The sequence below is a fragment of the Anneissia japonica genome, unplaced genomic scaffold (assembly GCF_011630105.1).
Source record: "Anneissia japonica isolate Jap-2015-1 unplaced genomic scaffold, ASM1163010v1 scaffold1859_len985614_cov190, whole genome shotgun sequence".
Taxonomy (NCBI): domain Eukaryota; kingdom Metazoa; phylum Echinodermata; class Crinoidea; order Comatulida; family Comatulidae; genus Anneissia; species Anneissia japonica.
In genome coordinates, this window is record NW_022694754.1 from 90,643 (window position 1) to 112,877 (window position 22,235).

General features: G+C 33.7%; 1 protein-coding gene across 1 annotated transcript in view; it reads left to right on the plus strand.

The window, feature by feature from the left end:
• The window catches only part of LOC117101227 (receptor-type tyrosine-protein phosphatase epsilon-like), a 29,072-nt gene that overhangs the window by 6,572 nt on the left and 265 nt on the right, over nucleotides 1-22,235 (plus strand). Inside the window, exons 6-22 of the mRNA XM_033241143.1 lie at nucleotides 5,854-5,944; nucleotides 6,968-7,038; nucleotides 7,823-8,064; nucleotides 8,393-8,480; nucleotides 9,280-9,356; nucleotides 9,777-9,813; nucleotides 9,921-10,018; nucleotides 10,510-10,635; nucleotides 11,214-11,371; nucleotides 12,755-12,890; nucleotides 13,760-13,909; nucleotides 14,341-14,440; nucleotides 15,189-15,265; nucleotides 15,862-15,996; nucleotides 18,587-18,724; nucleotides 19,836-19,999; nucleotides 20,779-20,914. Of these exons, the coding sequence (XP_033097034.1) occupies nucleotides 5,854-5,944; nucleotides 6,968-7,038; nucleotides 7,823-8,064; nucleotides 8,393-8,480; nucleotides 9,280-9,356; nucleotides 9,777-9,813; nucleotides 9,921-10,018; nucleotides 10,510-10,635; nucleotides 11,214-11,371; nucleotides 12,755-12,890; nucleotides 13,760-13,909; nucleotides 14,341-14,440; nucleotides 15,189-15,265; nucleotides 15,862-15,996; nucleotides 18,587-18,724; nucleotides 19,836-19,999; nucleotides 20,779-20,914 (2,024 nt within the window). The remainder of the gene's footprint in view (nucleotides 1-5,853; nucleotides 5,945-6,967; nucleotides 7,039-7,822; nucleotides 8,065-8,392; nucleotides 8,481-9,279; nucleotides 9,357-9,776; nucleotides 9,814-9,920; nucleotides 10,019-10,509; nucleotides 10,636-11,213; nucleotides 11,372-12,754; nucleotides 12,891-13,759; nucleotides 13,910-14,340; nucleotides 14,441-15,188; nucleotides 15,266-15,861; nucleotides 15,997-18,586; nucleotides 18,725-19,835; nucleotides 20,000-20,778; nucleotides 20,915-22,235) is intronic.

Genomic DNA, 22,235 nt, shown 5'->3' on the forward strand with positions numbered 1-22,235 from the left:
TTCTCTTATATTAACACCATCTATCTTTCCTATCAGGAAGGCGGATCAAGAACTTCAGACATCTACTTGACCGTTTTTTTGAGCTGAACCGCACTACACTTACCAACCAAGCAGTATGTGACATTTGTGTCCAGCTGACAGGGAAGAATATAATATATTGTAAATAAAGTAATATAATGTAAATAATTAAATAAATTAAAAATAATTTAATATATTTGTAATTAATGTATAATGCAGTAATTGTTATTAAACAGTTTCTATGGTTCTAATCAATAAATGCATCACTATTATGTTCAGTTACATGTTTGTCCAAGTTTATTGAGTGTGAATTGTACTTCATGTTTTTGCAGCATCATAATTTTCTAATATTCCGTGGAATAGAAGTCATACAATTGGTTTTTTTTTAATTAGGCAGCAGCTGTGTTTTGTTTAAAAAAAATCATGATGCTGTAAATTACATAATATTCTTTAGTTTCTTTTTGTACAAAACAAAATATAGACACACTATAACATCAGAAGTTGGTGGCCATTTTGAATATATAATTACAATACCAATGTTCATTAATGCACAACACCTTAGAAATAGCATGTTACTGCTGGAGAAACACCGATGTCCAAGTCTATTTATTTATCCAAGATTTTTGTTTTGGCAGACATTTTGAAAAGTGACAGCCATTTTAATGAAAATATTCTTGAAATAGGCAGCTGAATTTGGCATATAATCATTCCTAGAGATCTGAAAACATGCAAAAATATTTACAACACATGATATTATTACTTATTTTTTTAAAATTCTTAACATTTAACTGTTTAATGTGAAATTTGAGGAAACTGGCGGCCATTTTGGATATACAATTAGCAAAGTTTGGTGATGCATATCACGTGTAACGCCATCCACGTTCCATTATCAAGTGATGGTTTTATAGATTTTTCATTCTTTGGGGTCCAAGCCTCAATATATTATGATATATTGCACTATACAATAAGCTACAATAATTACTATACATAATGCCTATACCTTATATTTACACACAACAGTCACAGATTTTGTATTGGAAAAGTGTCCTCATTTTGGTCGAAATGAATAATGTTCAAAAATCCGTAACTCCGCTTTGGCTTATCCCATAGGAATGGTTGACCCCTCATTTTAATCCTATTTTTATGTACAATCCATTGGTATTACTTCTAAAATTAAATATTTAACTTTAAAATTGCATGATTCTGCCTAATGAAACTGTTTGCCATAATTCTGCCATAGGCTCCAGGCCTACTTCTTCTAGTTCCTATAGGCTCATTCCCACAGCCGTTGAAATTTTTTATTTGACCCGATGTCAAAGGTTATATTTTATTTGTAATTGTGCCGAATGTAAATATGCCGAATGTAAATGCGCCGAATGGTAAAAGGGCCGAATGAAAATGCGCCGAATGGTAAAAGAGCTGAACGTAATGGTAAAAGGGCCGAATGAAAATGCGCCGAATGGTGAAAGAGCCGAACGTAATGGTAAAAGGGCCGAATGTAAATGCGCCGAATGGTAAAAGAGCCGAACGTAATGGTAAAAGGCCCGAATGTAAATGTGCCGAATGGTAAAAGAGCCGAACGTAATGGTAAAAGGGCCGAATGTAAATGCGCCGAATGGTAAGCTGTTACCGAAGGCAGCGATGGCGTTCCATAAGGCTAGGCCTATGTATGAAGAATATGAAAAAATATCAACTTTTTTACAGCTCAGTAATTGATTCTGAAAACTGTTTTTAAAAAAATGATGTAGAGAAATGCCATCAAATGGGCTTAAAAATCTCTAAAACTCTGGATTGCAATGGCGCTTCGCCCCCTTGACCCCCGACCAGGGCTCTGCCCCTGGACACCGATGGGGGCCTAGGCGCCCCCCCCCCCATTCCCCGGCCTATTTCAATTTACTCTCCTGTTACTTTCAAATTTCTCCTGCTACTCAAATTCATAAATAAACCCCTGCAGATAGTATAAGCATAATCATATATATTGATTTCATGGAGTATAAACTATTATAAATAATAATAAATTAAAAAAATAATGATAATAGTTGTTATCATTTTTAAAATTATTGTAGTTTTAGTTTGGTTCATGGCAGAATTTGTCACATCAAATCTGATAGTGTAAACAGAGCTTAAGACACAGAGAAGCATTTGTGTATTTTCACATGATGATCGCATACTCACGCATATGAGCAACCAATCTAGGAATAGCGGGAGATATTATTTTTATTATTGTTTAATGCGCAATTAATCATTTATACTACAGTGGTGCATTTGGATTGGCTGTTTTACTAGCACTCCAGTATTAAAAACCTCTATCTATACTATATATTCATCATGTGATCATGTTGTTGTACTGTTAAATGTCATTATATCCTGACTGTGTATGAACTTTATGTAACTTTCTCATTTAATCATGATAATCTGATTGTGTGAATTTGACTGTATAATTGTCGGTGGCGTCTTTCGCCAATAACATTCTGACCTTTCCACTTAATATTGACTTCTGATATCATGTTTGCTGATTTCCCAATGAAAATTACTAATTACATATGACTTCTTGGCCTGTTGCAGGGGTGGCACCAACAAATGACCAGGGCCCGCCGGGGAGTACTGGCGCTCCCCCCCCCCCCCCCCCCCCGTTGGGGAGAAAAAGCACAATTCATCAGGGAGAAAAATTTTCTACATATTAGTTAGATGCTAAAATCGATTAAATAAGCCTTTGAAACCCCTAAATTGTTAAAATTGGGGGGCTTTGCCTCCTGGACCAATTTAGGAACCTTTTAGTCGAAGCTCGACCATGCCCACATTGATTTCGTCGGGGAAATCTAACCCCTCGTCGGGGGCATCGGGGCCCCCCCTTGTCGGGCAAATCCTGGTGCCACCCTGCTAATGATATGTTGACAGTTGCACTAATTGCTAATGTCTTATTGACCACTTAACTTGCCATCATCGGAACCATTCCAGTCAAAACTGTCTTCTTCACCATCGCATTTGCTAATCACAGCTTGTCCATTGTAAATCACACTTGCCAAAAATGACATAGTGTATATTGCACTATATAACAAAAAAAATGACTTCTTCACTGCTTTACACTTTATGCCAATAACATTTTGACCATCTAAAATCTTGACCTTTTTATTTACCAATACCATCTTGAACATTGCACTCAATTGCTGATGGCTTCTTCACAACTGCACTTGACGATGACCTCTCATATTATGACCATTCTTAACCATTATACCTGCCAACGATATGACCACTGCAATTGCATATGACCTAGTTTGACTATTGCAGTTGCATTATGACATTTGACCATTGCACTTTCCAATTCCTGCTTGATTATTGGAAGCCAGGTTTCCATAAAATCGCTGCACTGTCACTACAGTGTTTTCAGTGCAATCGTAATGGGTAGCAGTCCCTGAAACAATCGGAAAGGCTCAGCGATTCGACTGAACAATCAGCCTCACCGAAAGTTGTCAACGATAGGGTGTAGCGATTGTATGGAAACCTGGCTTAGCCTAACTAAACTATGTTGTTTTTCTTTCACATTCAACTAATTTGCATGCACTAGCGTTGGAATTTAAAGCTTCAAAGGAAAGTGATCACACATTGTTCATATTTTTGTGTATGCTAAACCAGAATTCACAGAGGTTAGTCAATAATAGGTAATATTGAATAATTTTTCAATTTTTATGGTATATTTTATTCAAACAATAAAATATAAACAATACAAAAGTAAAAAAGAATTGCCAAATATAACATTGTAGTAATAAGAATTAAATTGCATTATATTAACAAGCAAAAAAACAACAATTCACAATAAACATGCAAATACTTTAAAAGCAAAAAAAGTATTAGACAATAAAATAAACATTCATAAAGAGAAATAATTAAAAATGCCAAAAATCATTATTATAAAAATTTACATTCAAATCTTTAGAAAATTAAACTATTTATTAGAAATTGCACAGCAAAAAAAAGGGAAAAAGAAGTAGGGCTTGCAATAAGATTTTAAGGGAAACATCCAAACATAATCATAATTAATTTATTATTGTAATAATTGCAATTATTCATACTTAAAATGCAAAAAATGCACTGGAGAAAAAAAAGCATTCAAAAAGAGAAAAGTAAAAACTCCAAATTCATTATCATTATAAAAATAGTATAATAAGAGAGTGGCATCCTGCCATGTAAAAAATATTTTTCTTTAAATCATATATCTTAGGGGTTTCAAATGAATGTTCAATTTGAGATGCTGGTCACGTCACTTGTGTCTTTAAATAAGACACATCAGCAGGGTGTAGGCTGGTTTCGGTTGGAGGGTTGAGGGACGGGGTGCGAAGATTGAGAAAGCGGTGTACTCAATTGTTATTTTTATTATTTTAACCCTATAATTGCACTCATTTGCCACCATGGTGGGGAAGGGGGTGCATCCCCACACCACTTCAACCTACGTCCAACCTACTGTTTTAGCTCACACTTGGAACATAACTTTCGTTCGTTTTGCTCTTACACTGTCTGTCGAACCATCTAAGGCATGGCGTGAGTCTATTACGTGTGAACATATCAATTTTGTATATTTGTTTCTCTCTACCCAGGAATATTATAGTGGGTACCTGGTGGTAGGATGTTAATGATGTTGACCAAATTTGGGTAAAGATGACTAAGTTAGAGCTGCATGGCTAGGTACTCCCCACGAAGCAGAGGAGGTTGCACATGCGCATGATTGATTCTATATCCATTTATCTGAGTGAAAAAAAGAACACTGTACAAATATTTCTGAATGTAATGAATGTGCTCTATATATTAGTAATTTAGTATTGATATGGTGGTATTAAAACATGTGTGAAATCTTTATATACCTTCTGAATGAATGCATGCATGCATTATTGCATCAATGTATGCATGGCAAGTGAGCGTGCAAGCAAATGAATGATTGAATAAATGATTTGAATGGATGAATGAACAATAAATAAATTTTGGCATCTGCTATCAAAATAAGTGAGTTTTTGACCTAGGCCATGCATGCCTACAGGCTTTTAAAACCACAGATATTTTTCAAATTACAAATCATAATGAAGTCTGTGAATGAATGTTGTTCTGTGAGCCATTTCATTCATTTCATATTATTATACATTATAAAAAATGTGACCCAAGCTCACAAAAGGGTAAACTCGCAACGCACTTTATTGAGAAACAAGCCTCCCCAGAATAGACCGTAGAACATGAATTTTGTGTGAATTGGGTTTTTGTGTAATAAATAAAGTATAACTTTTAATCTTACTATTCCTGAAGTTTGAGTTTAAAATTCCAACTGTAATAGGTAAAATTTAGCCATTTTTGGATGGGAACTAGTGAAAAATGAATAGAAACCTGCCGAAAATAAAAGCATTTTTCTCAAAACTTGATTTAAGAAAGTTGATAAGATGACAATTATTCAAACGGTCATAACTTCCAGACATCCGATTGAGTTCATTTAACTGTCATTTTAAAGTAAATGATATGTTCTATTATGTTTTTTTTGCATTATAACAAAAACATTTTGGCCTAAGGACGAGTTTACAGCCCTTTTGTGAGCTTGGGTCACAAATATCATAGTGATAATAAATAAATAAATAGTAGAAATGTGGAAAATAATAATTTATTCATATCTTATGTGGGTTATCATAAACAAACATATACTTTGTATCCTGATATGTTATGATTATGAGTGTGAAAGTATTAATGTATGTTTCTTAAGCCATTTTTTGATTGTAAATATTTTGGGTTGGTCAGGCTTAAGCATAACAATTTTTTTTTGTCATGATAGCAATATTGACTATTGATATTTTTTATTTCAAGACGATAGCTCAACTGGACTAATAATTGGAGCTGTTTTTGGTATTCTCGTTCTTATATGTTTCATTGTCTTTCTGGTACTCTTCCTCCTTAGGTGAGTTTCATTTTCTTTTTAGATATTTCTTTAACTACTGTTAACTACAGCTGTATTGGAAACTTTTACTATCGTGGAATCACCAACAGTTGTTACTCTTTAAAAAAACATCAACTTAAATATATACACTCTAAGAATTTCATCTGGTTTGTTATTAAAGTATAGTAGGAAAATTATCTGTTTTGTTGAACAAAACTTTCATTAGCCTGAACAAAGGTCACTCATTAAGGTTCTTATCATCTTTCTTTCCTCATGCAATTGAAGTTGCTAATAACCTATTGACCCTTTATTTATTTCCCCTAATGATATTACAATTAAATTAGGCATTCTAAATCAGTAATGTAAGGTATATATTGTGATTTTGATTGTATATATGTATTGTTAATGAGCGAATAGTAGCCTTCGATGGATTATGAAACAATAAAAATCTTGAATCTTGAAGCAGTTGCTGAAATCGTTGCTAAGGTAAGCAACTAATTGGATCAACAAAACAGATGATTTTCCTGTTATTAAATATTACTATTTGATCTTGATGATAAGGATATTGATGATTATGATATTAATATTATTTGTTAACTGTTTCATCTGGTTTGCTAAATTATACAATGCATCCTCCAATTCAAGACACCTCTAAATCCAACACCTAATTCGAGACAATTTTTCAAAGAATCAAAGTAACGATATTCAGTCTATTAACAGAAACCCCAAATATTCAGGTCCCAAAGTGAACTGTATATAATTGGGTTTTTTTTATTTTTTTTATTGAATTCAGACTAAACAAGGCCTGAAAGCCATTTCTAGGTTAAGGGTTACTTTTTTGTTTATTATATTTTAATATATGCCATGGAATGCTTGCACCTGGGGCTGAGCCACTACACAACCCAATCATATAATGTTTTTTTTTTTTTTTCTCGATATAAAACAATAGGTATTGATCATGAACATAATCTCAATGGCAATGATAAATGTAAGGATATAAATATTGTAATGAGAATTATTATAGCAAGTGAATCTCCATTTCAGACGTCAACGTCAAAGTCCCAGAAAGCAGAATGATGCCCTGGTGTATCAGCACCAAGAAAGTACATTTTCAGGTACCCTAATTTTATTATTCAGAAAAATATTGAATTATTTTAAGTCCTGTCCAGACTGTCAAATTATATTTGGCATGAACATGTGGCATGCCTAAATATGGTCATGATGACATCACATCATGACCATATATAGGCACATCATGACCATATATAGGCACACCATGACCATATATAGGCACATCATGACCATATATAGGCACATCATGACTATATAGGCACATCATGACCATATATAGGCACATCATGACTATATATGGGCATACAACAGTTTTTTGTCAAAGGAAAGTTGATAGTGTGGACACAGCTTAATGTTTGTTTCAAAGTCAAGCATTTGACTTTAAATAGAAAAAACTGTGGTCTGCATGAATACTGATCACAATTATGGAGCGGATTTAATAGGCCAGGCCACCCATATCCCAACCCCTTCCTCTTGAAAATTGAAAAAAAGAAAGAAACAAAAAAAAGAAATTGTTGATTGCTCCAAATTCCTACGAGGTTGTTTCCGGGCGTCTAGAAAAGCTTATGGTTGATTATTGATTTGTCTAATGATTATAGAGGAATAAGTTGGACCATGGTTAATTGTTAGTAGCTAAGTATTGCTTTTCTCCACCCAGAAATTTATTGGATTTCAGAAGTTTTAGTCAAACTTTAATAACTGACCAATCAGAACAGAGCTAGGTATAGTTTGTGTTTGTCCAACAGAAACATTTGGAACCTACCAACAATGTCCTATGCACATTTCTTTCATTTTCATCTTTGTAAATTGCTTTTTTTTTTTATTCAGAAAATCATAAGCAATCTCAAGAATATTTAAGCCCAGAAGTTACAAAACCTAAGGAAGAAATAACGACTCCTGAACTTGAACGCAAAGCTGGCCGCGTATCTATTATACCACAATTGCCAGATAATTTTGAGGAAATGTATCAGAACGTAGAAAATATACGCCCAATAAGCATAAAAGATCTTCCAGACTTCGTTGCAAAGAAACGATTGAATACCCTTGATGGTCTTCAGCATGAGTATGGGGTAAGTCCTAATAGTTTGTCTTGATTACATTGTGTTTTTAGGATTACAATCTTAGAAAAATATTGGTGTCTTTTCAAGTAATGGTGATTATGGGAGAGGTAAAGCTTAGTCGCCTAGTGGTAGCCACCGTGTGTCTGTGCTCAACTAATTGTATGCAGATGGAATAACCATTTTGTATCAAAAATGTTGTATTGTTATTTAAGCCAAATAGGGTCACAAACTGGCTTAGGGTTAAGGCTTTTGTATGGGGTTTGGTTTTTATATTACCTTGAGAGGGAAACACCCTCTTTCCTAACCCACCCCCTCTAATGATTTATTTTTCCAACAGAAACTTCCAAAAGGGCAGACTCACCCCTGGGAGGTTGCATCAAGATCAGCGAATCGAACGAAAAACCGATTCAAAAATATTGTGGCATGTAAGTTTCTTTCGAGCATTTCTTCGGGGTTGTAGATTAGGAAGTAAAAGTTGTGTAATCTTCATTTAGGCTGCCATTAACTATTGTATGTGTATGCTGAGGACCAGGTGCCAAGAAATTCTGGAAAGTCAGAGGCAGTACCAGTTTGGGCGCCATTTTGGACATGGACCCCCCCCCCACCCTCCGACAGAAAGGCAAGGTCAATGATCAGATTAGAAACTTCAGTATTCTGATCCAAACAAGTTATTGTAATTGCCAATCCTTAATATTGTGGTCTATTTTGACCCATCCTAAATCATAAAAATCTTTCCCCCCGAACGCTACCAAGGATTTTATTCAGGTACCCCTGAACTATGCTCTAGGCAACCCCTAGGTTGAAATGAAGCTACCAGCAGCATGAATGAATGCAATTTTAGATGCGGGGAAATATGATTCTTTTGATGAATATTTTAATATCCATTTGGCTCCGTTTTTAGCCAGCTAGATGCAGTAGATGCAGTCATACAATCGCTGCACGACGAATCCAACTCTGTTGTCACGATAGACGACACGTCGCCGTCTGCTGATTGTCAGTGGCAGTGCGAACTGATCGTCATTAAAAACGATCCCTTGTGCTAGCGTCGTCGCATTGCGTTCTTTATGGAATCATGTCGGCCGACGACCGTCGTGTGCTGAGAATGCCAGGCTTTAGACACAGAATCCCTTATAAATGAGAATACAGTATACAGTACAGTAAATAAAATAAAGAAAATCTAAATATAATCATAAATATTCACTTTGATATGTTGTATTTTTTAAGATGATCACTCAAGGGTTGTCCTTGAGGAGTTAGAAGATGACCCAGAGTCTGGATATATCAATGCTTGCTATATAGATGTGAGTATATTTTCTTCTACTAAGTTGAGGCCACCAGTAATTACATCAACATTGGTATTGTGTATACCAGGTGCAAACGAATAACCAGTAAAGCACAACTGGATTTGTATAAATCCTACACACAGAGTGCCCCAGATAACAATTTAGAAAGTATAAATGAACCAATTATGGAATATTTTAAATTAGAATTTAGTATTAAACTGCTGGCAAAGCAGTGTGGCACTGAGCTACATAATTCTCATGGACTAGGGGGCATTGAACCTATAGGCCTGGACTTACCAAGCTGGGCTTGCAGGATGGCTGTTGACATTGTTTCTATTTTCTTGTTCTCGGTTATAAGCCCCTTTTCAATTTCTATGATGAACTACAGCAATTTTCTTCAGTAATTGTTAATACATATACCATTTTATTCTTTTATAGGGCTACAACAAGAGTAACTTTTACATTGCAAGTCAAGGTACAGTATTTTAGAAAAGAAAGTTTACACCATCTAAAAATATTAATTATTTTATTTAATTGATTTGGCAATTGATTGACATATTATTTCTTTTATCATGATTTTAGGACCGAATAATTCTTCTTTGATTGATTTCTGGCGTATGATTTGGCAAGAAAATGTGACATCTATTGTGATGTTAACCAATATCATTGAGTCGGGCAAGGTAAACGATGGAAACACTTCTCTGGGATGGATGCAGTGAAAGAAAAGATTACCCCCCCCCCCTGCATCCACCCCAGCTACTGTATACAATGTTTTACTACTGTTGCATAATGCCATATATTATTATTGTTATGTGCATCTGCAAGCTTGCAGCAGTTAACTTCTAAGGTTGCATTTTTAGGAGGGACAACTCCACTCCATTAAACAATATAATATATTGTTAAAATTAAAACATTATTTGTTAAGATCTGTTTTTTCTCTACAGGAGGATTTTCAAAACAGAAAGATTGTAGCATTTTTCTTGAATCAATATTGAAACTGTAAAAATAATGCTACTTCATATTTTGTACTCTCTGTTTGGTTTAGGCTCTTAAAAGTTTACAGCACTCATCTTGCATTAGATATGAGCAAGGATGGTGTTTTTTTTTTTTTTTACATTTTAAATTAAAATTAATTCTAAATATCATTAAATCTTCTGTTCTTTATTTTCAGGAGAAGTGCAAGAAATATTGGCCAGAAAACCGAGGTCACGTTGCAGAGTTTGGTGACCTCAACATACTTCTTGAAGTCACTGAAAACTATGCAGACTACAAGATACGTTCCTTCAAAGTCTGGGAGGTATATCATATCTGTTGCTCTTTCTTTAGCCATAATATTTTAACAAAGGGCATTCTATCTAAAGATCTGATAACCGCCTAGTTTTTAATTGTATATCAATAGCAATACTTGCATTAGAGTTATTTGCTTGATCCTGAATATATTATTCTGATCTGTACAGTGGTGTATCTAGGAGTCTTAAAATGTGGGGGAGGTGGCGAATTGAGGAACATGGGAGGAAATGGGGAACAAAGTGAAGTGGGGGACTACAGTAGCTCACAAAATTAGTCAATATGAGTTGATATTTAAGTACTAGAGCTTAATATTTTTTGCTTTGAACAGTTCCAGTGGTGGATCGGTGAGAAGTGGGTGGGGGGAGTGTTACTGGGGGACCACCTAGGTACACCACTTAGTCTATATGTTCTTTCTTATGCAACATTTGCCTTCACTCTCACAGTTTTAACCCAACGTCACTATTTGGTATGATCTTGTGCATATCTTCACCTGTTCTGATATCAACACAAGTATCTTTTCTAAGCAGTATAATGATGAAAGAAGGTCAGCTTTTGTATCAATCTTTAACTTACCTTTTTGTTTAGGGGGAGAGTGATGATTTTCGACGTGTCAAACAATACCATTTCACCTCTTGGCCTGATATGGGTGTACCTCTTTATGCGACTGCTGCCCTCAACTTTATCAAGAAAATCAAGCAGGATAGGAATCAAAGAGCCACTGCTCCCATTTTGATCCACTGCAGGTACAAAATGATGACAACGATTCAATGATGCAACAACGATTGATGATAATGTTGACATTGTTAATTAAAGTTGATACTTAAAATTACATCCCTGATGATTTTTTATTAAAACTTTTCTATTCTCTCGCCTTCATTTTTCTCAAGCAATATTTCTTCTACTTTTCTTCTCACAATAAACAATATATGTAATGATAATAATAATAATTATAATACAGTTGTAATAATATGTGTGATAATGGTAGTTATAACATTGCCATTAGGAATAACAATTGTAATAATAATAATAATAATAATAATTATAGCAATATTAGTATTAATAATAATAGTAATAATAACAATGTCAAAATGTATAATTATGTATGTTCATTAGAATTTGATTTGATAATGTTATTGGTGATGTTGAGGATCCATATATAATTTTTTGATAATAATATTTATCACAATACTGGTGGTGATGCCGATGGTGATGGTGATGATCACAGTACTGGTGGTGATGCTGATGGTGATGATCACAATACTGGTGGTGATGATCACAATACTGGTGGTGATGACCACAATACTGGTGGAAATGCTGATGGTGATGACCACAATACTGGTGGTGATGCTGATGGTGATGACCACAATACTGGTGGTGATGCCGATGGTGATGACCACAATACTGGTGGTGATGCTGATGGTGATGATTACAATACTGATGGTGATGATCACAATACTGGTGGTGATGCTGATGGTGATGACCACAATACTGGTGGTGATGCTGATTGTGATGATCACAATACTGGTGGTGATGCTGATGGCGATGATCACAGTACTGGTGGTGATGCTGATTGTGATGATCACAATACTGGTGGTGATGCTGATGGCGATGATCACAGTACTGGTGGTGATGCTGATTGTGATGATCTCAATACTGGTTGTGATGCTGATGGTGAAGATCACAATACTGGTGGTGATCACAATACTGGTGGTGATCACAATACCGGTGGTGATGCTAATGGTGATGATCACAATACTGGTGGTGATGCTGATGGTGATGATCACAATGGTGGTGATGCTGATTGTGATGATCATAAGGATGAGGAAGATGAATTGGATGTTTAGAATGATGATTGTGAATGCAGATGGTGCTATACACAGCACTGAGCATGATCACGTTGATGCTTATAAATTTTGAAGATGATGATTGTGTATTGACTGATAATCATGATATCATATTAGACAATGATGATGGTGATAATTTTGCTTTTGATTATGACTTATGATGATATAATCATATTTGCATAATATGTTTCATGGTTCTATGCATCGTAGAACACATGCCAAGTATCTATTGTGAGTTTTTGTGTCATGTTTTCAAAATATTTTTATTTTCTAATTCTGTAGTGCTGGTGTTGGACGGACAGGAACGTACATTGCCATTGATGCCATGTTGGATATGATCAATAAGGAAAAGAAGGTTGATGTCTTTAATTTTTTGCGAAAAATAAGGGATCAGCGAATCAATATGGTCCAGACACCTGTAAGTTGATGGTGTATATTTGTATTTAGTAGGCCTATACATATATATGTAAATATCAAATACAATTTTAATTAGACTTATATACACGTATGTATATGTATATGTATATATATATAGGCCCTATATATATATATATATATATAAAATAATCATGATATTATATTAGATAATGATGATGATGATGATGATATTGCTATTGATGACTTATGATGATATAATCATATTTGCATAATACGTTTCATGGTTCTATGCATCATAGGTTATAGTACCATAAACCTTCTCTCATGCCATGCAAACTTTATAAGAATCAAAGTTTAACATTAATAAAGATAGCAGGAGCTATTGAAATATCTGTTTGAATTTGTTATATTTCAATAAATTTGTGTTCCGCGGGTCAACCTTCAATGGTTGTACATCCTTTTTTCATTGTTTTTCCATTGTATTTCTCTTGGAGCATACATGCAAATCCACTCCTCAATACATATACAGTATATATATATATATATATATATATATATATATATATATATAAACCTTAACAATGGAGAGGGTTAAAAACTTTAAGGTGAAAGTACTGCCGCAAAGGGGAAATTTTAACGACATTAAGGCGAAATTTAGACAAAGGATTTTCGCCCTAGTTGTCAGTTAGGAGTAGTGTGTGTATATATATATATATATATATGTATATATACATCGTCGAGACGTTCTAAGCAAAAAGAACAGTTCTGTTCAGAACTATCTACATGGTGTACCACAAGCATTTAATATAATATTACTTTGCCATGCAAACTTTCAAACAATATTTAGTACTGTATTGCAGTGGAGATGATGTAGTTGATTTATTTTATTGTAATTATATATATTTTTAGGAGCAGTATGTGTTCATATATGATGCTCTATTGGAGTATTGTCTTTGTGGGGACACCGCATTTAACACCAGTAACTTCCAAACACGCCTCTCACAACTGAAGCGTCTTAATCCGCAGACAAAAAGGACCTACATAGAGGAAGAGTTTAAGGTTTGTATTGTTAATTTAACCGTTATAAAAAGTTAAAGCCTATAAATAATGTGTTTAAACTTGCCTGTAACTTCTGGGCCAGTAAAAGCTAAATTGCTTATATGGCCCAAAAAAAAATTGTTTAACTACCATGTTATACATACTTAATTTTCACATGATCTGTGCCAGTTCACAATACTGCAAATCAGAATCAACATATTAGCGACATTAATAGTTTACTGTTATTGGTCATTTTAAGTAATGTTTAGAACATTTATGATAATTCTACAACATACCAGTTCACATTGAAAATAGCAATATTTTATGTTCTTGTAAGATAATAGTCATTTCTTCATTTTGATATTTGAATTATGTATGATGTGTCTGTGCTGTAAAAATCGATTTTGCCTGATATATTGATTGATTGATTGATTTGATTAATTTTATTTCAGGTTTTACAACATGTGACTCCTTATCCTACTGCAGATCATTGCAAAGGTGGTCACAAGCCAGAAAACATCAAAAAGAACCGTGTCTCAAACATCATACCAAGTAAGTTCTTGATGAGTATAATGATGATGATGATAATAATAATATAATGATGTCCATTGTATGTAGCACATGCAAAAATTCTCCAACACATTTTACATAAAAAAAGACAGGGAAATATAAGAGGAGTAACTTCCCTTAGAAAATCGAATACAACACAAATAGAAACCATTAAGAAATGATCAGAGAACTGGTTGCCTAACCACAAGTTACTGCACTGCCAAGTGATGTGGGCCATAAGCAAAACTAAGCCAAAAAATGAAAGAAAATTTAGAAAAGTAAAACTCACTTTTTAATATATTTTTGGGAGTGTCATGTTAATTATTTAGTGATCACGGGAAGCTGATCTTTTAAGGCCAACTCAGACAGCGTCGCACGACGCAGCCCGACGCGATTCATCATCGGGGACAGCCTTGAGCCGTCATGAGAAATATTAAACATACTTAATATTCTACAACGCGACTGCCCCCGACACAAACCGTCGGGTCTGTGTGAGTTAAACGACAACAAATCGCGTCGAGCTGCGTTATACAACGCTGGCTGAGTTGGCCTTTAGTCGCATCAAATACTCTAAAACAGGGAAGGGCATAAAAGTGGATCAGATGGGCAAAGGGAATTTTCAATATCAACACTGAGGGTGTTGGGTGCATGTGAATGGATCTCTCAGTGTGTAACTAGATTGCACTTTAATAAAGTATATGTTATGTTGTGAAACTAACAATAATAATAATATAAACTCTTTTTTTTTCAGTCGATCGTAATCGTCCCTTTTTGGTCACTGAGAGTTCTGCAGGAGGGAATGAATACGTCAATGCATCATTTTTAGATGTATGTATATTTTTAAAGTTTTTTATTTTTAAGTCAATGAAAAAATATAAAAACAAAAGCGTTTTGTGTGTAACAATAATAAGTTAAATCAAGAATGTGGTTTGGCACATCGATTTCCATTCAGGATCTGAGCCTAGGAGTTTGAGCCACATGCTGGCTATTCTTGACTCTCCATGCCTAGATAATTCCCAGCTTGCACTCAGGCCTGGGAAAAAATGTTTGTGACTCTGACCATGAAAGTTGTCTCAATAAATGCCTCCATCACCAAATGTTACCTGTACACTACATAGCCCAACAGTTTATTTTTGGTATTTTTTTCTCCAAAAATGCCTCCGGGATATTTATGTAGCCTCGAACGGCATTTCAGTCCATGGTGCAAATATTTCATGGCTTAAAATAAATATATATTGTGGCCACATCTTATTAGAATGATGGTAATGTCAGGCCATATAACCAAGTTAAGAAAAAAGAAAAAAATAATAATTACTGTGTTGATTTATAACACATTTGCTATAGTTTAATCTGTGTAATCTTTAAGTGCATGACATAATATATTGCTATTATACTAAATTGTTTTTCAATTATTTAAATTGCAGGGGTATAGGCAGAAGGACAAGTTCATAGCAACGCAGATGCCGTTACCAAACACTGTAGGCGACATGTGGCGCTTAATTTTTGATTGGAATGTTCGTTCTGTCGTCATGCTTAATGACATGGATCCAGATGACGCTGTATGAGCTGTTTTTCTTCATTTTTAGTTCCTATGCATGTAATGCAATAGGAACTATTGTATTCACTTTTGTGTGTGTGTGTGTATGTATGTCTGTGTAGACATCTTCAGGAAAAGTTTTCCGACATTTTGTTTTAGTGACAATGACATGGTACCCTTGGGATTAGTTTCTGGTCATCCATCACTTTATTCCCATTGTACTCAATCTTGTCATCCTGTCACACATTGCCCTTGTGGAAAATATCAAGGTGTCATTAACATACTAGTGCAAACAGTACTAACATAACAAAGTATGGTGTTTATGGATACTGCATTTAGTAAATAATAATTTTGAAATAAAACCAAATATTTTTATATTACTGTAATTTTATTTTTACCTTATATATTTTTTTTTACACAGACATTTGACCCAAACTGTTTACATCATAAGTTTAAGTTTTGTTGATCACTATTAAAGAGTCTGATTGATTTAAGGAAACAATTTTTATTAAAACTGTGTACAAAGATGTGGAGGGAGGGAAGAGTCTGAGTGATTTAAGGAAACAATTTGTATTAAAACTGTGTACAAAGAGGTGGGGGGAGGGGGAGGAGCGAAGCAGCGCCTCCCTGAATACGTCCCTGTGAAATTAAAAACAATCCATAGTGATAAAAGTATCACAGTTGTTGTATTAATTAGGCCTATAGGCCAACATTTTCGCTATCGCAGTATAACACAGCAAACGGCCTAAATATGTTTTCAAATTGAAATATTTTGTGTATTAAATTCAGCCATATAACTTCACTATTATTCTGCATAGGAACGTTGACGTCTGCTAAGGTGGCTTAATATATTGTTGTCTAGTAGGCCAAGCCAGCACCCCCACCCCCGATATCGTTTCAAACTACTGTAAAATGGAAATACTGTATACCTACATAGGCCTATAACATAAAATAAAATTTTTTTTTTTTGATGATTCTACTAACTTAATTTGCCTATCAAATAACAATAACAATGTGGTCAAAAATCACTATTTTGGACCATAAAAACTCACTCCTGAATTGTTCATGTTAAACCACCACACAAATTTGACCCAACCTTATATTTTCTGATAAAGTCATGTTTCATGCATAGGAATGTTGATGCCTGCAAGGCTCTGGTTTAAAATTTGTGTTTGATAGTTAATCTTGTATGTTAAATGCTGATGGTAACAAACTTCTATAGTGGTTTACACAATATGGAATGATTTCAAAGCAGCTTGAAAAAAAAAACTGTATATAAATGTTATTCAAATCTAAAAATTTATAAAATAAACCTGTCACTTCACTCCAGGCCAAAAATGTATCCTTGTAACTTAATCTCACTGGGCCTTTAGACAACCCCTATACTCAGGTCCATAACCAGGGGGGGTTTCCTAGTGTAGTAGTATTTTATCATAACTTTATTTATTAAAGAAACACTTCTGAGTGTTAAACTTGGCTTGTAGGAAACTGCCCTTCCCTTTTCATGAACCTAGTTATGGGCCTGATACTCTTAGATGTCCTGGGCTATTAGGGAAAAATAGATGAAAAGAGTTGAAAAAACACCTTTCATTTTCAAAGACTATAAATCATTTAAACTAACCGTGATTAAAAGGCCGCTTGCATCTTGCCACTTGACCCAACCTGGGCTCTGCTAGTAGCCTGGCAGATATGCAGCACTGTAGTCACTTTCGGTGGCCCTGAACGTAATTCACAGAAGATACTTGTGACTAACCTAAGCTATAAAAAATATCAACAATTATTTAAAGGGTAGCAAAGATTAGGATTTAATGAGAAAAAATGTGTTTTTAGTTGCATCTAAAAGTCATTCATGTGAGTTGTATAGTGTCACCTGGTTTGTAAATGTCAACATGCATGCTTGTCTAATTAGATATGCACTGTCAAAACAAAATTGCCCTATGGACAGGTCACATTGAATATTGGCTCTCAAAAATTATGGTATAATTAGGTTGGACTGAGTTGGCAGATTTAGAATTTTGAAAAAAAGATTGAGGGGTGGAAGCTAGCTACAGTCCTTGAAGGGTCAGGCTACAGTTCTAAGGAGGCAAAGCTTTAGCTATGTTATCTTTTTCAGTAAGCAAACTTGCAAAGTTGCGATGTTGGTCAAATAAATATTTGAGAGGAACACGTTCATCTGTTTCCCTCTTCTCGTCAACACTTATGTATCTGTCTTAGGGTCTAGCGGTTCAAAATTGAAAGATATATAACAGGATAGAATAACATAGGAGTGATGCTTTGCCCTACCGTGAACTGACGTTTTATTGTACCAAAAACTTGGTATGATAACTGTTGTATAATGTTGTATTCCCTGATGTCACATCCAGCCGCCGTGTGGTGCTGTTTATTTTCCTGATAAAAATTCACATCGAAATAGCATTTGCAGTATCCACTGCTACTTGGGTAATCTAGTGGGTCATGGTGCCAGGCTAGTTATCTAGATATTGTGGGTTCAATTCCCACCTTAATCGCTTCCAATGCTATGATATTTTCCTGATGCAAACTCACATTGAAATAGGATAAAATAACATGTAAATTTCTTTTAAAAAAATTCTTTTATTGTTAAATTTTTATAGTCATGTGCTCAGTATTGGATAGATACAGAAGGCAGTAGTGAGCAGTTTGGTCCTCTGGTTGTTAAATTAGAATCCAAACAGAAAAAAGGAGATCACATCACTATCAGGCAGTTCAAAGTTATCAACAAAAACAAATCTGTAAGTATATCTTTTTATTGATTTTATAGTTAATAATTAATCATAAGTAACTACATTTTCCGTTTAGATATAGTTTATCAATGTTGACTCTAGAAATGCTAAAATCTATTGCAACTAATATTTCAAATACTTCTGCAGTCTTTGTCAACACTTGACATAAAACAATTTTTAATAAAATATATATATATATATATATATGTATTGGAGAGTGGATATGCATGTATGCTCCAAGTGAAATAAAATGTAAAAACGATGTACAATCATTGAAGGTTGACTTGCGGGAATTTATTAAAATAAAACACAAATAAAGCACAAATTTATTAAAATAAAACAATCAAACGGATATTTTGAAAGCTCCTGCTATATTTATCAACGTTAAAGTGAGGAAACTTGGGAGATCTTACACATACATAAAGAATGATAAATTTGCCTCCAACGGGATCCCGTCGGAGGCATTTTATTACACAATGTATTTATGTACAGGAAAACATTCTGTGAGAGCTATGCTGCACGATGTACCATCATGTACTTTATTCGAACATTGTTGACTTTAGAAAAACTAAAAATCATTGATCATTATACAAAAATGTTCATAAATTTGAAATTCATAAACAATACAATTGTGTGGAGGTAAACAATTAACAAGTCACAGAAGGCAGTTATGCATAATTAATTAGCTAGATTATTGTTCAAAGCAAGATATCAAGCTTTTTTTCAGAATAAGTACATTTTATTCTTTGTGGCTTTTTGAATGGTTTATTTGAAAAATTTAATAATCTGTATTAAACTATATTTACTTAATGCTTACTTCATTGTTCTGCAACTGTTATATCTTCTGGCATTCTTTGCTGCTATCAATTTGTTGAACTTTCAAAATCAGATGTGTTTTTTTTTTAGTTTTAATATTTTAATTATATGAGAAATAACATAATTGCTTTTTATGTATTGTTTGATATATTTTAGTCATAATTATATAGATATATAGTGCATTTGTTATAGATGTTGCCCATATTATAATATTACTATTGTTTGTTATTATTTCTTTAGCTTTCATGTTGTCACAAGTGAATTAAATCAATTTGGTTATATAATGTAATATGTGGTTTTCCAGGGCCAGAAAGCTTCTTGTATCGTACATCAGTACCAGGTTCATGGATGGATGGTGAACCAGGACATTCCCGAGAGATCTACCACATTATTGGAGGTCCTGGAATTGGTGGACAACAATCAACATGACTATCACCATGGCAACCATCCTATCTTAGTTCACTGCATGTAAGAAACTTATTACAAAGTAGGCAAAATGATAACAATAATAATAATAATAATGATAATGAAAAGAATAGTAATAATAATTTCTTTAAATTGGACTTATGGGGAATATATTTTGTGTTATTTTCCCTTTAACATTGTCTTTGTTAATTCTCCATTGTCTAAGTTTCCCTTAAGGTTTTCCCTTAGTAAAATAATAATAATAATAATAATAATAATAGACTAAACATTAAACAGAATAATAGGCTTGATTTTGTACTAGTTCACAAACATCATTTACATGATAATAGATGGTAAATACATATATATTTGAAAATGGCAAAAATAATTTTTGTGATAATAAGGAAATTATTTTTAAGGTATGAGAGTGCCTTTCCGGCCATCTAGAGTTTCCATGATTATAAATGTTCTTAAGTCAATCACTAATAAGTAAATATGTATCAAAATAATAATTGTTTATAGAAATTTCATGTGATAGTGTACTACATGGTTGGTAGACACTTGAAGTTTTTAATTTTTCGTTTTACCTTTATGTAAATTCTGAACATAATGTTTATTGTACCTTGAATAAGAGTTATTGGAAAAAATGAAAACAATGAAAAAAGAGAGAATAAAGGTGGGCTACACCCATGAAAGACAAAAAAAAGATGAGTAATGAAATGGTGTAAATAACAAATGTCACATAATACAAATTCCACCAATTAAAAGAGAAGGATCTATTTAGGTGTGTTCTGAAATCCAATATTTTACTAATTGTTTTATTGCCAATGGTTGACTTGCAGCAACGGTATTGGTAGAAGCGGTATCTACTGCACAGTAGTAGAAGTTGTAGAGAGGATGAAACTGGAGAATGTCATCGATGTTTTCCAAACGCTCAAAAAGCTACGCTCCAACAGACCAGGCTTAGTTCAGAATGTTGTAAGTTGAATTCATGTTTATTCATGTTTAGTGCATGCAATAGGTGTAGCCAATACCTGAAACCTGGATGGCATATCTACCAAAAATATAACTAACATTTTCAACACATAAACATGGTCTATTTTAGACACATGAAGCAGTTAAGGGCAGTCAAATATTTAGTCGAAGAGCAATTCCACAATTCTTTACTTACATCAATATGAATAAAACTTTTTTTTGTAGACAAAACAAAATATGTTACCCATTCTGTTTATATCTGAAGTAGTTGTAGCATCCTATATGTTATTTAATAATATTTATTCTGCAAAGTAAAAGTCCAGTTTTGCCAGGAGCAAGGAGGCATGAACATAAACAGTAAACTGCTCTTACTCTATTATCAAAAGCACCAGAAATGCAAAGAGAAAGGAACATAAAAGAGATAAACTGATTAAAAATAATTAAATTATAAATCCTAACTTAAAGTTAACAATTACAAATGTGAAGATAACAATCAGGATTTTGTAAGCAAGTGTATTAAAAATTAAATAAAAACAAATAAAAATTAAGACAAATTTTAAGAGATAATAAATAAGTATTTCTAGATCAAGTATTTGGTTAGTTGATCTTTGAAGTTTGAGGTGGTTGAGGATGGCTGAATCTGAACAGGAAGTTGTTTCCAAAGCCTTTGAAAAATTTCAAAAGATGAGTTTAAAAGAGTTTTGGTCTTCCAATGTATTAAACGCCCATCGCACCTATCACTTGATCTCACAAAATCATTAAAGGAGGAGGGACAGTAGCCATGAATAATCTTAAAGCCAAGTGTAAGTCTATGAACTTTAAGTAAATCTTCAATACCTAAAATATTTAATGTCTTTAATCTATATGAAGTATTTCAATTATCGTCTTTTTTATGAATATTGATTTTATTGCCTTCCTCTTTACTCTCTACAACCTAACAATATTTAACTTTTCATTAGGTGCCCACAAGTGTAAGTCTGCGAACTTTAAATAAACCTTCAATATTTAAAGTATTTAATGTCCTTTAATCTATATAAATATGAAGTATTTCAGTTGTCATCTTTTCTATGAATAATGATCCATTGCCTTCCTCTGTACCCTTTTCAACCTAACAATATTTGAATTTTTGTTAGATGCTTGCATACAAGAAAAATATGTTATCACTGGTAGATTTAGCATTGCCTTGCTGCATCTTGACACAAAACCAATAAGTCAAAAAAAACATGTTGTATTCTTATTCTTATTCGTTTTATTTCCAAAACAACACACAAAAGAGAACAAAGAAAAACCATCCAACTGAGTGAGCTGGAAGCAAACACAAAAG